This window comes from Helobdella robusta (genome assembly GCF_000326865.2).
Source record: "Helobdella robusta unplaced genomic scaffold HELROscaffold_10, whole genome shotgun sequence".
In the NCBI taxonomy this organism is placed as follows: Eukaryota; Metazoa; Annelida; class Clitellata; order Rhynchobdellida; family Glossiphoniidae; genus Helobdella; species Helobdella robusta.
The window spans coordinates 3,303,564-3,316,332 of NW_008703571.1; the positions used below are offsets into that span (position 1 = coordinate 3,303,564).

At 31.2% G+C, this 12,769-nt stretch overlaps 1 protein-coding gene across 1 annotated transcript in view; it reads right to left on the bottom strand.

Moving 5' to 3' along the window:
- HELRODRAFT_71395 (hypothetical protein) overlaps window positions 1-9,033 on the bottom strand; it is a gene marked incomplete at both ends in the record, with an annotated part of 67,201 nt that extends 58,168 nt beyond the window's left edge. Inside the window, one exon of the mRNA XM_009012001.1 lies at window positions 8,944-9,033. Coding sequence (XP_009010249.1) covers window positions 8,944-9,033 — 90 coding nt within the window. The remainder of the gene's footprint in view (window positions 1-8,943) is intronic.
- Between the last annotated feature and the right edge of the window lie 3,736 nt (window positions 9,034-12,769).

Below are 12,769 nucleotides of genomic sequence, written 5' to 3' on the forward strand. Positions count from 1 at the left end.
ATGGTAAAAATTATGGTCTATTACCAACATTTACTCGAAGTTCTGCGACCAACCGACGTAATCTAACAATCGAACAAGATCGCGAGCAGCGACTGCTCCATCTCTCTCGAGAATTAGAAGTTAAAAAGAAGATAGTTCAAGAAACGCCAAACATTCGGTAGAATTTATAGAATATTGTAAAAATTATGGTCTTTTACCAACATTTACTCGAAGTTCTGCGACCAACCGACGTAATCTAACAATCGAACAAGATCGCGAGCAGCGACTGCTCCATCTCTCTCGAGAATTAGAAGTTAAAAAAAAGATAGTTCAAGAACGAACTACAAACATATTAACGCCAAACATTCGGTAGAATTTATAGAGTATTGTAAATATACATATATATATATATATATATATATATATATATATATTATTATTACGGAAATTTATATACAGCGCTTTTTTATTGTTGAATCTCAAAAGCGCTACTAAATCATAGACAAATAAGAGGGACATTCATTGTGCAAATAAATAAGTTTTAAGTTGACTTCGAAATTGTAAATATGATATATATATATATATATAGGTAAAAGACCATAATTAATACAGTAATTTATGAAATCTACCGAATTTCTAGCGTTGGATAGTTTTCTATTACATTTCTCAATATTTCAAACTTATTTTTTGTCGTCATTATATATATATATATATATATATATATATATATATATATATATATATATATATATATATATGTTGGTAATAGACCATAATTTTTACAATATTCTATAAATTCTACCAAATGTATGTTTGGCGTTAATATGTTTATAGTTCGTTTTTTCAATTTTTCTCACTAAAGTTTTTTGGTGAACGTTAAGTTTATTAAAATTCAAAATAAATTTATTTTCCGAATTCATGCTGCAAATAAGGCCATATTTTGATTCTGAATGAATCATCATCAGTGCTTTCTGCTGTTTATATAGGGAAATATTGACTTTGTCAAAATGAATTTAGATAGAGATTGACTTTGTCAAAGTGAACTTAGATGGAAATTAGGTGTCAGGTTACTTTATTGGCTGGTCATCTTCTTTGGTCTCCTTTTCTTCATCGATAGCATCATATTGTTCTTTGTCACTATTTACAATGCTAGTTTTTATTACTTCTTTGTTTTCGTTGTTGGTTAAGCGCCGGGTTGGAAGTGAGGTTGTCATTTTTTGTTGTATATTTATTTTTGGTTCATTGATGTCAATTAGGACTGCTTCTGCAATTTTAAGATGCGTGTAGTTGCTGTTATGGTATATTACTTTGGTGTTACTGTCGAGGATTTCACGGCTAATAGTGATTGAGTTGCTGTTATGGTATATTACTTTGGTGTTACTGTCGAGGATTTCACGGCTAATAGTGATTGAGTGTGTTGAGTCCAAATGTGATTTGATAGCACCACTCTGTTTATGCATCGTAAGCCTTCTAGTCAATGAGGTAGTAGTAATCCCGATATATGAGTCATGTTGACGTTAATTGCCCCTTTGACGACTGTGCACGTCAATTTATAGAATTTATAGAATATTGTATAAATATATATATATATAATTTATAGAATTTATAGAATATTGTATGTATATATATATATATATATGTATATAATATAGTTTAGTATATATATATATAATATAGTTTAGTTTAGTTTTCAACTAGCAATAACCACGCCTCGGATATATATATATATATATATATATATATATATATATACTGGTAAAAAACCATAATTAAAGTAGTAATTTATGAAATTTACCAAATTTCTAGCGTTGGATAGTTTTTTATTACATTTCTCAATATTTATAACCAAATTCTAGTCGTCATTATTAATTTTATTAAAGTTAGAATAATATACGGTTTACCAATTCATTCTCGAGTGTATAGAACTTATTTCGATTCTTCAACCATCTTCAGCACTTGTTGCAGTTTATATAGAGAATTTGTATAACCCAGTACTTGTTTCAGTTGCTTTAGCGTTATGTCTTATTGCTCTGGTGTTATGTTCTATTGCTAATTACTTTAGGGTTTTGTTTTATTGTGCTATCATTGGTATCATTTACTTGCTCTTTGATAGCACTTTGGTCAATGTTATTTTTTTCAATGTCTTCATTTTTCAATTGTCTTCTTGTCGGGAATATTTTTGTAATCTTTTGTTGTTTGTTTATCAGAAGTTAGGTTTTGGGTTCCGAAAGATCGCATACCATTTGGCTGTCGACGTCTTCTGGCACAGTCAATGTTTTCAGTGTATAAGCCCGAACTCTCTACTCTACTCCATCGATTTTACCAAGATTTGGATGAGGTGTTATCAATGATATCTCAAAAAAGCCTCTATCCTTTGGAAATTTCAATGCAAGATTGGGTGTAAATTGGGAAGCCTGGCCGGTATGTCTTAAAAACTTTGGAATCAAAGAGATAAATCAGAATTGTCAGAGACTGCAGGAGGATTTTAAATCACCTCAAACTGTGCGTGATAAACACATTCTTCCAGTTCATCAAATGTCATAGAAACACCCGCGTTCTTGCAAGTAGCACCAACTGGAATGGGACGCCTACACATTAATACTAGTTTTATCAACAATCCAAAAAACCCAGCAGTTTAAAGGGTTGGTGATGGTAAACAAAACAGTAAATTTAAGTTAGTCACGTCTTTGCGATGCCATCTACGGCTTCGCTATTGTTGTCTACGGAAGGAGGGAACATTACAATGCTGATTGGATTGAAGTATGAAATGGAGCTCATGATCAATGGAAAAAGAAAAGCTTTGATTGCCTACAAAGCAAAGCCCAGCTCGGATACGCTGTCTGCTTTACGCGCTGCTGGGAACCGAGTCCAACAAACAGCCCTTCGATGTATGTGCCAACACTAACGTATGGACCTTTGCAGCAGTATTCAGATGGCTGCCGATGTGGGAAACACGAAAGGCATGTACAATGGTATCAAGGGAGCAATAGGCCATATCCCTGTCAAGTCAGTTCCCATCAAGTCGAAAACAGATATGATTATAACCGATTGTACTATGCAAATGCAGCGGTGGAAGAAACACTTTCTTGAGCTGTACGCGGTAACTAATATTGTGACTGACACCGCTCTCAACTCCATCTTAAAGCTACCTGCCATGGTTGAGCTGGATAGCCTGCCTATTGAAAAAGAGCTCAGCAAAACCATCACCGTCTAACTTGTGAGAAAGCGCCTGGGGGGCGCTTTCTCACAAGTTGGGTATTTCTTTGTATAATGGTCTAAGTTCAAGTATTTCTTTGATGACTCCATGGACAAATGAATAAATATAATAACAACAAGCATAAAACAGAAAACACCCATTACTCAAAATAAGAAAAGTAAAATACGAAACCCCTGGTTTAATAAAAATTGCAAAAGTACAATAAAAGAGAAACAAAAAGCATTCAAAACATTCAAAAACAATCCTACACAAATAAACCTGATAAATTACAAAAAAGCTTTAGCTTGGAGAGTTGTGAGAAATGAAAAGAGATCTTGTTGGGAATCATACATCAATAGTAATAAAGGAGATACTCCCGTTAAAAAAGTTTGGCAAATGATTAAAAATTCTAATTGGACAACAAAACAAATCACATCATATCTAATAAAAAAATATATGAAACAGATAAAGAAATAGCAAATGTGTTGCCTCACAACCTTTAGCAATGCACCAAAAATCGAAACGAAAAATTTTAAGACATTAAAACCAAGGAAGAAAAAGAACTTATAGACTTCAAAACATAACCACATGAATTTTATAATATTCCAATAACAATCAGCAAAATATTGGATGAAATCGACAACAGTAAAGATTCTGCGCCTGGTCCAGATCAAATATCTTATCAAATGTTAAAAATTCTTTCTCAAAAATCACTAGCCATACTACTCAAAATTTATAACTGTATATGGTCCAACGCGAGACTACCAAAAATATGGTTCCATGCAATAGTAATCACTATAAGTAAGCCAAACAAATCAAAATCACATCGAGACAGCTACAGACCAATATCTCTGATCTGTTGCACATGTAAAATATTGGAAAAAAAAATCAATAATAGATTAACTTGGTACCTCAAAAATAATAAAATTATTTCAAACGTACAATGTGGAGGCATCAAGGGAAGATCAACACTAGACCACTTGGTATCACTAGAAACCTTCATAAGGCTAGCTTTGAAACAAGGAGAACAAGTTGTAACATTATTTCTCGATATTGAAAAAGCCTATAACACTGCTTGGAATTATGGAATTATAAAAAAGCTATACAAATCAGGATTAAGAGGACATTTCCCAGAGTTTATTCAGGCCTTTTTAAAAAATCGAACATTCGTTGTAAAGGTCAATAACTCCTCATCAGAAACAATGTCCTCAGAATTAGGCACTTCTCAGGAAAGTATCCTTTCTCCAAACTTTTTTTGTCTGAGCATCAATAATGTAACAAAAATAATTCCTAAAAATACAATGATATCTCTTTACATGGATGACATAACCGTCTCGTTCAAAAATAAAGATGTTAATAAAATACAGATAGAAATAAATAAAACCATGAAGAATATAGAGAAATGGTCACTAGAAAATGGGATACAATTTTCAAAATCTAAATCGAAAGCAATGTTGTTTTCAAGAAAACGAAACAAAACATACCCCGAACTGACTTTTCAAGAGATATAAATATTTAGGAATAATATTCGATGCAAAACTAAATTTTATACCTCATATACAGCATACAAAAAAGAAATGTCTAATGGCTCTGAATTTAATTAAAGTATTGTCTCATTATACATGGGGTGCACACCAGAAATACTTGATGACAATCTACCGAGCAACAGTAAGATCAATATTAGATTATGGCGGCCCAGTATAGGGTGGAACCAGAGAATCTTATATGAAAATCTTCAAACCAATAGTAAACAAAGCTCTAAAAAGATGCTTAGGAACATTCCAAACATCTCCATCAAACAGCCTTCATATCTTAGCAGGAGAGATGCCGCTAAGCCTTAGACATCAAAACTTAGCAATTAATTATTACCTAAAACTTAAATCTCAAACAGAAAATCCTGCTTACAAATACATAATAGCCAAAAATCAATCAACAAAAGCAAAATTCATTCCTACAATTGCTACAAGACTAAAAGAATATACCAAAGAAATAGATAAAATAGAAATTTTGAGGGAGGTAACTCACAAAACCCCTCCATGGCTGATGTTTTGTGCTGAAATTGATGAAACAATAACAAGAGCAAGCAAAGACCAAAAACTGGCCAAAATATTATTCAGAGAAAAAATCTACAATAACGAAGATAATATTAAAATATTCACTGATGGCTCGAAAAAAGAAAATTTAACAACAGCAGCAGTGATATCCCAACAACAATTTCAATAAACCAACAGCCTTACTCATCACCTTTCAAACTACACTTCAATATACACAGCAGAAATAACAGCTATAGACATGACATTAAACTCCATATATCATTCAACAGAAAAAAACTATAAGATTTTCACTGATTCGCTATCAACTCTCATAGCATTAAAACAGTACAAATCTCGACATCAGTTAATTTTTCAGATGCAAAACAAAATACACGACATACTAAGTAATAAAAATAATATTACTTTAATCTGGATCCCTAGCCACATTGGAATCGAAGGAAACGAAAAAGTGGATCAATTGGCATCACAAGCTTACTCAGATTTTCCATCAATCATTCCAATACCATATCATGACAAAAGAGTGATGAAAAACGACTTTGTATCTGATAAATGGCAAAAGGAATGGAACAAGATAAGTTATTTCCTCAAAATAGTAATGCCAGAATTAAATAAATCCAAAAACATCAAAATCAACGAGCTAAGTCGAAATGTTTTAAACATCGTAAACAGACTAAAAGTTTTCTATTCCAAATTAACCCATTCATGGATTCTAAACAAAACGAGCTCTCCACTTTGTAAGAACTGTGATGCGAAACTAACAATTCAACACAGATTAATAGAATGTCAAACATACAAAGAATCCAGAAATAAAGACAAAATACCAGAAGATATTCATTCAATTTTTAAAGATGAAAATATAAAAAACCTAATGTCGTTTATCAAAGAAATAAACATTTTTAACAACATCTAATTCCCCCACTGTTCAAAAGTGATTTGTAAAAAAAAAGAAAAGAAAAAAAGAAAGGAAAGGAAAAAAAGAAATAAAAATAAAATCAACAGGGACCAAAAGCGTAAAGATAGCTTATCAGAGCTAAAGTGCCAAAGAAGAAGAAGAACTGCAGAAGAAGATTTCAGATTTTGGGAGAGCTTAGCAGATGATCGCGCGGCCTTGAGGATGTCAGTCAAGCAGGGTGCAGTGCGTGTTAAACCGGAATGCTGCTCTGAAAAGATCCAGGCTGAAACAGCGTCAAAATCAACTGCAGCAGTCGACTGTCTTTATTTGTGCCGAATGTGGTAGAGATTATTTCAAAACTGGTTTGCTTAGCCATTCCCGGCGGTGTAGGATTCACTAACTTTGGTTATAGTTTTACCATCGTCTCTCGAGACGGAAAAATGCCGAAGGTATAAATATTGACGTCTGGTTAGCGTTGTTGTAGTTACACCGATATATGACCTGGTATATTTGGACTTTGCCAAGGCCTTTAATAAAGTGCCAAATAAGCGATTTCACATAAAACTAAAAGAGGCAGCAATAGGAGGAAACTTACTCGGTTGGTGAACCAATTGGTTGACCCAGAGAAGACAAAAAATGGGTATCAGAGGACGCTATTCGAACTGGGTAGATGTTACAAGCGGTGTACCTCAGGGCTCAGTGCTGGGGCTACTGTTGTTTATTATTTTCATCAATGATATTGATAGTGAAATTTATTCCAATATAGTCAAATTTGCGAATGATACAAAGCTCTGTGCTGTGTTGGATAAAAATGAAGATGTAGAAAGACTGCGAACTGATCTAAAATATTTCGCCAGTGGGTGAAGGGCTGGCTGATGAAATTTAACATTCACATGGGGACAAAAAACTAACAAAATATATTAAAATTTGAAGACAGATCTCTAAAGGTTTCATCGGAAAAAAGGGACCTTGAAATATTTGTAGACAAAAGTTGGGAGAACCAGGCAATGCAAAGAGCAAATAATACGCTTGACATGATAAAAAAACGATCGTTAACAGAGATTAAGTATTAACACAAGAGGGCACCAGTGCATGCTTTACAAAAAAGAGTAGGAACAATAGAAGGAAGATTTTTCAGTTCGAGAGTTATTGAACATTGGAATAAACTGGACGAAAAAAACTGTAACAGCTTCTACAATGCAGGAGTTTAAAGTCAAACTTGGAAGATTAGGATTTTAATTCTGTATTATTTATATTATTAGTCAAAATCGTTTCAGTGTTTCTCACACAGAAACTAACCACTATAATCTTTGTTATGTTGTTACTAGATTGTTTGACTGAGATAAGTGTGTGTCAAACTCAACTCTCAACCAGGGTAAAACTAAACTGATAAAAGTTGGCACATAGCAGCAGTTGTCGCGAGTCAAGATTGATTTTATTACTCTATAGACATAATATTGAGTGTAGCATTAATGCCACTAATCTGGGAGTGATCTTTGACTCAAAATTGACGTTTGTTGATCACATCAAACTACTAACTTAAGTGTGAACTGCTCAATTACATAAAATACGTTCTATAAGAAAATCCTTGAACAAAAGTACGATTGAAGATTTAATGCATGCGTTCATTCACTCTCGGTTAGACTACTGCAACAGTATGTATTAAATTGTTCACGGTGCGTATAAATTTGATCATGTATCTCCGATTCTTGCTCAGCTTCATTGGTTGACTGTCGACAAGCGAACAATTTTTAAAGTTTGCACAATAGTGTTCAATAATTCCGCACCAGAGTATTTGAAGAACAAATGTCAGTCGAAAGCATCATCTTCCCTCGGCCTGCGTTCGGACGATTTAAACTATCTGTCGGTCCCGTTGACTCAAATGAAACTTGGATCTAGAAGCTTTGCCGTGTTTGGTCCTAGAGTCTGAAACGGTCTTCCCAAAGACCTGCGAGACCCTGCTCTGGGTGTTAAGAAATTTAAGAAGATGTCGAAAACATATTTATTTTCGCTGCAGTGTCAATCATTTATGTTTATTTTTTACTGATCTAATGTTTATTTAATGTTTGATTTATTTGTTTGATGAACGTTTGTCTTCGACTATTTTGTATATTATTTTATTTGTAAGCGCTTTTAAAAAACTATTTAATTAGCGCCATATAAATATTTGTGTATATATAGGTTGTGTTATGTTATGTTATTCTGACGTGCACAGCCGTCAATGGAACATGTAAATTCATATATTGGATGGCTATATTTTAAAGCTGAACCACGTCGAGGAGTGCAGTTGTTATTCATGACAAGGTTTGATGTCTTTGCATTCCTATAATAAATTCGTAGTTTTATTTTGTTGGAAGGGTTAGTAGGTTTGAAATTTTGATAAATGATTTGTTTTAAAGCGGATATACTACCATTAAAATTATCTGAGATACAACCATTAAAAGTATCAGAGGCACCACAATAAAATTTATCTAAAGTATAACGATGAAAATTACTTTTGGTATCAATATTAAAATATCTGAAGACCGGTAAAAACATTAAAATATCCAAGGTACATGTTTGAAGTGTCCGAGAAACCGTCACTTTAATTAAATATTTTTTATGGATAAATATAATGATGGTTATTTCAAAAAAGATAATAATTTATATTCGCGCATGTTCCATCAGAATACGTTTATTTACTTATAAAGTTTTATCATCGAATCGAATGATAGCAATTTTCAAAATTTTTAACTTGTTTTTTATATCGATTAATTGAACATACTTTATTAGTTTTATAATGAAATACGTTGAGAATTTATTGCAAAAAACTATAAAATAACCTTTAAACACGTGCACAAGGAAACAGGGAAAGTGAAAGCGATGATGATCCATGACATGATAGTTAACAACCATCCACATAATCCTAAGCCCGGTCTGAAATCATCGCCTAAAAATTTTCAATCATAGAAATAAATGTTTTAATGTGCGTATTTTATTTCTTCAGACACCATATTAAACTTTTAATGTTTAATCAACTAGTCGGTAGTTGGACTAAATATTATAGATGACATCTTCAAAAGCCATTTAAATAAAATATTCGTACTACATTACTTACTCTGGTAATGATAAGACACCTTTCTTTTAGCAGAAGCAGCAAATACACTTGAAGCGTCGATATTACAACCGTCGTCGTTGTCAACATCCATGTTGAATGCTTCCCGCGAAGCTCCCATATTATATTTATGTTGTTTTGAAAAATTTTCGGATGCTGTGCATTAATTTAACTCTGTAGGTTTCATAATTCTAAAATATTTTTGATTAACCAATTAGCTTCAATTTAATTTAATTGTAATTAAATTAACTATTCGGCTTTTTGTTTTTATATAAAAATATCCATATGTGCAATGTGCATGTATATTACAAAAATATACTTATAAACTCTAATAAATTATTAGATTGCTTTTAAAAAACAAGTGAGTTGAAGTTACTTAAAATGTTTTGGTTTTACGGCAAAATATTATTTGCTTAATTAAAAAACAAATGTCCGGTGAACTTTTGCTTGCCAAAAACATACTAATTGCAGCTTCAAAATCGCTCCACACCAAAGTTCAGAATGAAAAAAGCAGCCTAAGAGAAAAATTAATTTGCATATAATTAAGATGAGGAAATGTGAAAAATAAACACCTACATCGCCGGAGATTGATTTGAAGTGTAGATTTCGTTGCAGAATTTTTTTAGTTTCTAGTTTTAGATAGTTTAAAAATTTTTTGTAGTTTTTAATCGTTTTAGTTTCTAAGTTTTTTTAATATTAATGATTATATCGCTTTAAATTTGTTAGTTTATTAAAAAGTTTTTCAATAGTTTTTAACACCAACACAAAATTTCAATTTTTTTTGACTAACATATATACAAAATTCAAGAAAAAAATGTATATAATATATAAAACAGAACAATTTTAGACGTATAAATACAAAGCTTAAAGTTCATCTATTAATTAATTTTTAATTTTCGTGAGCATTCTTTTTTCCAAATTGTTATCTAATAGATTTCTTCTTCCAGATGTATGAATTCTACACTGCAAAAATGTTTTTTCTATATACTCTTGAGAGGACGGAGCTGAAATTAAATCTAATGCAACTTTACTTAAAATTGAGAGCTTAAAATTTATGATTCCATTTTCTGTGTCAGACCATCTCATCATATATAAAAGTCATATTTAAATATTGAGTCAGCTCACATTCTGGAGTTGTTCAACAATTCTTGATACTTTTTAGAATGGTTTCCATGTGTCTTTAAGTTTGTTGGATTTTTTTCCTTTAATTCCTTTTAATTGCAATTCCCTTCATTACATAAAAACAAGCATGTATTACTATTTAATTTATATTTAAAATAATTTCATACTGGACTATTTCTACAACGGCCTGAAAGCTTACTGACTCTTAAATAAAATTATGAGGTACCTACAAATTAATTATTAAAACAATAAATCAACTTTAAAAAATGTAATATTATGCAACGTGACCAACAAATGATTCAAAAAGAAAGTTGGAAATTAAATATTGAACAATGAAATTGAAACAAAGACAACAGCAAATCCTATTTTTTATTAAAATTTTAAAAATTTTGTGTGAAATTATATTTGAATTCAATTTTTTGTTTCACATCTTCTTTCGTTTAGTTTTCGTTAAAAATTTTTCTTTTTTTTTATTTTCGTTTAATTTTTTTCGTTTTTGCTACGTTTTAATATTTAACAACATTTTTTTTTCGTTTAGCTAGTTTTCATTTTCGTTTACAAAATCTACACTAATTTGAAATATTTTAATTGAAATAAATTTAATTTTGAAGAAAATTCGTTTAACTGCTTATAGAATAATAAAAGATGTTTTATGCCTTTTTTGTTTTTAAGTTTAATTTTACGCATAGTGAAATTTAGAAAACCTAAAATGTCGAACAAGAAAATGAAAAATTGTGTGCATGTGTCAGAATCAGCAAATATATAATGACCAAATTGTTTTGTACAAAAACTTTTTTGGATAAACATCATGGACACTTAAAAGCAATGAAGGGATATGAGTCGTTTGTTAAAATTATGGGTAAAGTAATAATATTATTAAATTTTATTTAAACGTTTTAAAAACCGTTATTAATTTTGTGAACTATAGAAAGATAAAGAATATTATAAAAACAGCGTTTTATTTATTGATGATAAAAAAAACTTCATTTGGAAATACTAAATGATGTTTCAATAGATTCCAGTTTGTTTTCTAAGATTACAAAAACATTATATTCCTTTAATTTAAATGAAATTTAAATTAAAGGAATTACTTACCTCGCCAATCCTTTTAGCCTGACATAAACGCTTGATTGATTTGCTAAATCTTTTCAATAAATATGTGATCAGAAAATATAAATAAAGGTTTGTTTTTTAAATTAAGTTTCCAAGGATGTATTTTTATTAATAAATGTTTGCATTAATTCAGTTTACGAGAATATTAAATTTGGTAAATCTAGAAAATAAGAATACACGAACGATATGTCATGTGTACAATTATAAGCTATAGCAACGTTTATTTTATGCGTGCACTTTCAGCACGTTTTCTGTTTATATGTCGTACAGCCATGACGAGTGGCTACAAAATGCATGCACAACCATCATAGCTGCTGCGGAAGACATCAATATTTTTGTGCTAGTATGAGAATGAAAATATTGCAGCACTGGTTAACGCATGTCATTTGGACATTTCACGTTATTAATTATGAAATCAAACACTTATGTCAACATGTACATGAAATGATTTAATTTTATTGCAAACCAAATTGTTTTATTAAAAATTATGTAATATAATGTTCTTTATTATCTTTAGTGCCTATTTTTCATATTTTAAATTGTGATTTGTATCTGTTTTACTTAAATTCATTTGGATGTTTTTTGCAAAACACCATTTGTTAACCAAGTTAATCTTCCTATAGAGTAGTGTTAGTCAGTGGTGTTTATTTTTATTGGAAAGTGTTACAAAAATTACGAGGTAGCGGATGTGTTTTACTAGAGAACTGTTAGTAAGCGTGTATTGCAGGTAGTGTTAGGTGGGTGTTATATTTTGAGAAAATATTAATAAGCGTGTTTCATTACGGAATAATGTCGGTAGATGTTTTATTACGGGTTAAGGGGGAGTGCTAGTCGGTGTGTTTTTTTTAAAGATACCGGGTGTGTTTTATTACGGAAAATGTTTATGTGAAAATGTAAATGTGATTTGTCATGGGTAGTGTTAGTGGAAGTGTCTTACTAAAGTGAAGTGTTAGTTAGAAATTCTTTTTACAGAAACGTTTCATTTAGGAATAGTGCTAGTTTGAGTGTTTTATTAAGACAGAGAGTTTTATTAAAAAAGTGTTTGTCGGAGTAGTGCTGGTTTGAATGTCTTATTTAGGAGAAGGGTTAGTTGGAGTGTCTTATTCAGGAAAAAGGTTAGTTGGAGTGTCTTATTCAGGAAAAGCGTTAGTTGTAATGCCTTATTTTGGAGAAGTGCTGATTGTGTCTTGTTACAAGGATGTATTTGTTAGAGTGTCTCATTACGAGGAGGTACTATTTGGAATGTCTTATCACGGATTACTGTTAGCAGGTGTGTTTTATTACTGGTAAGTGTTGCATGTGTCTTATTGCTAGAAAGT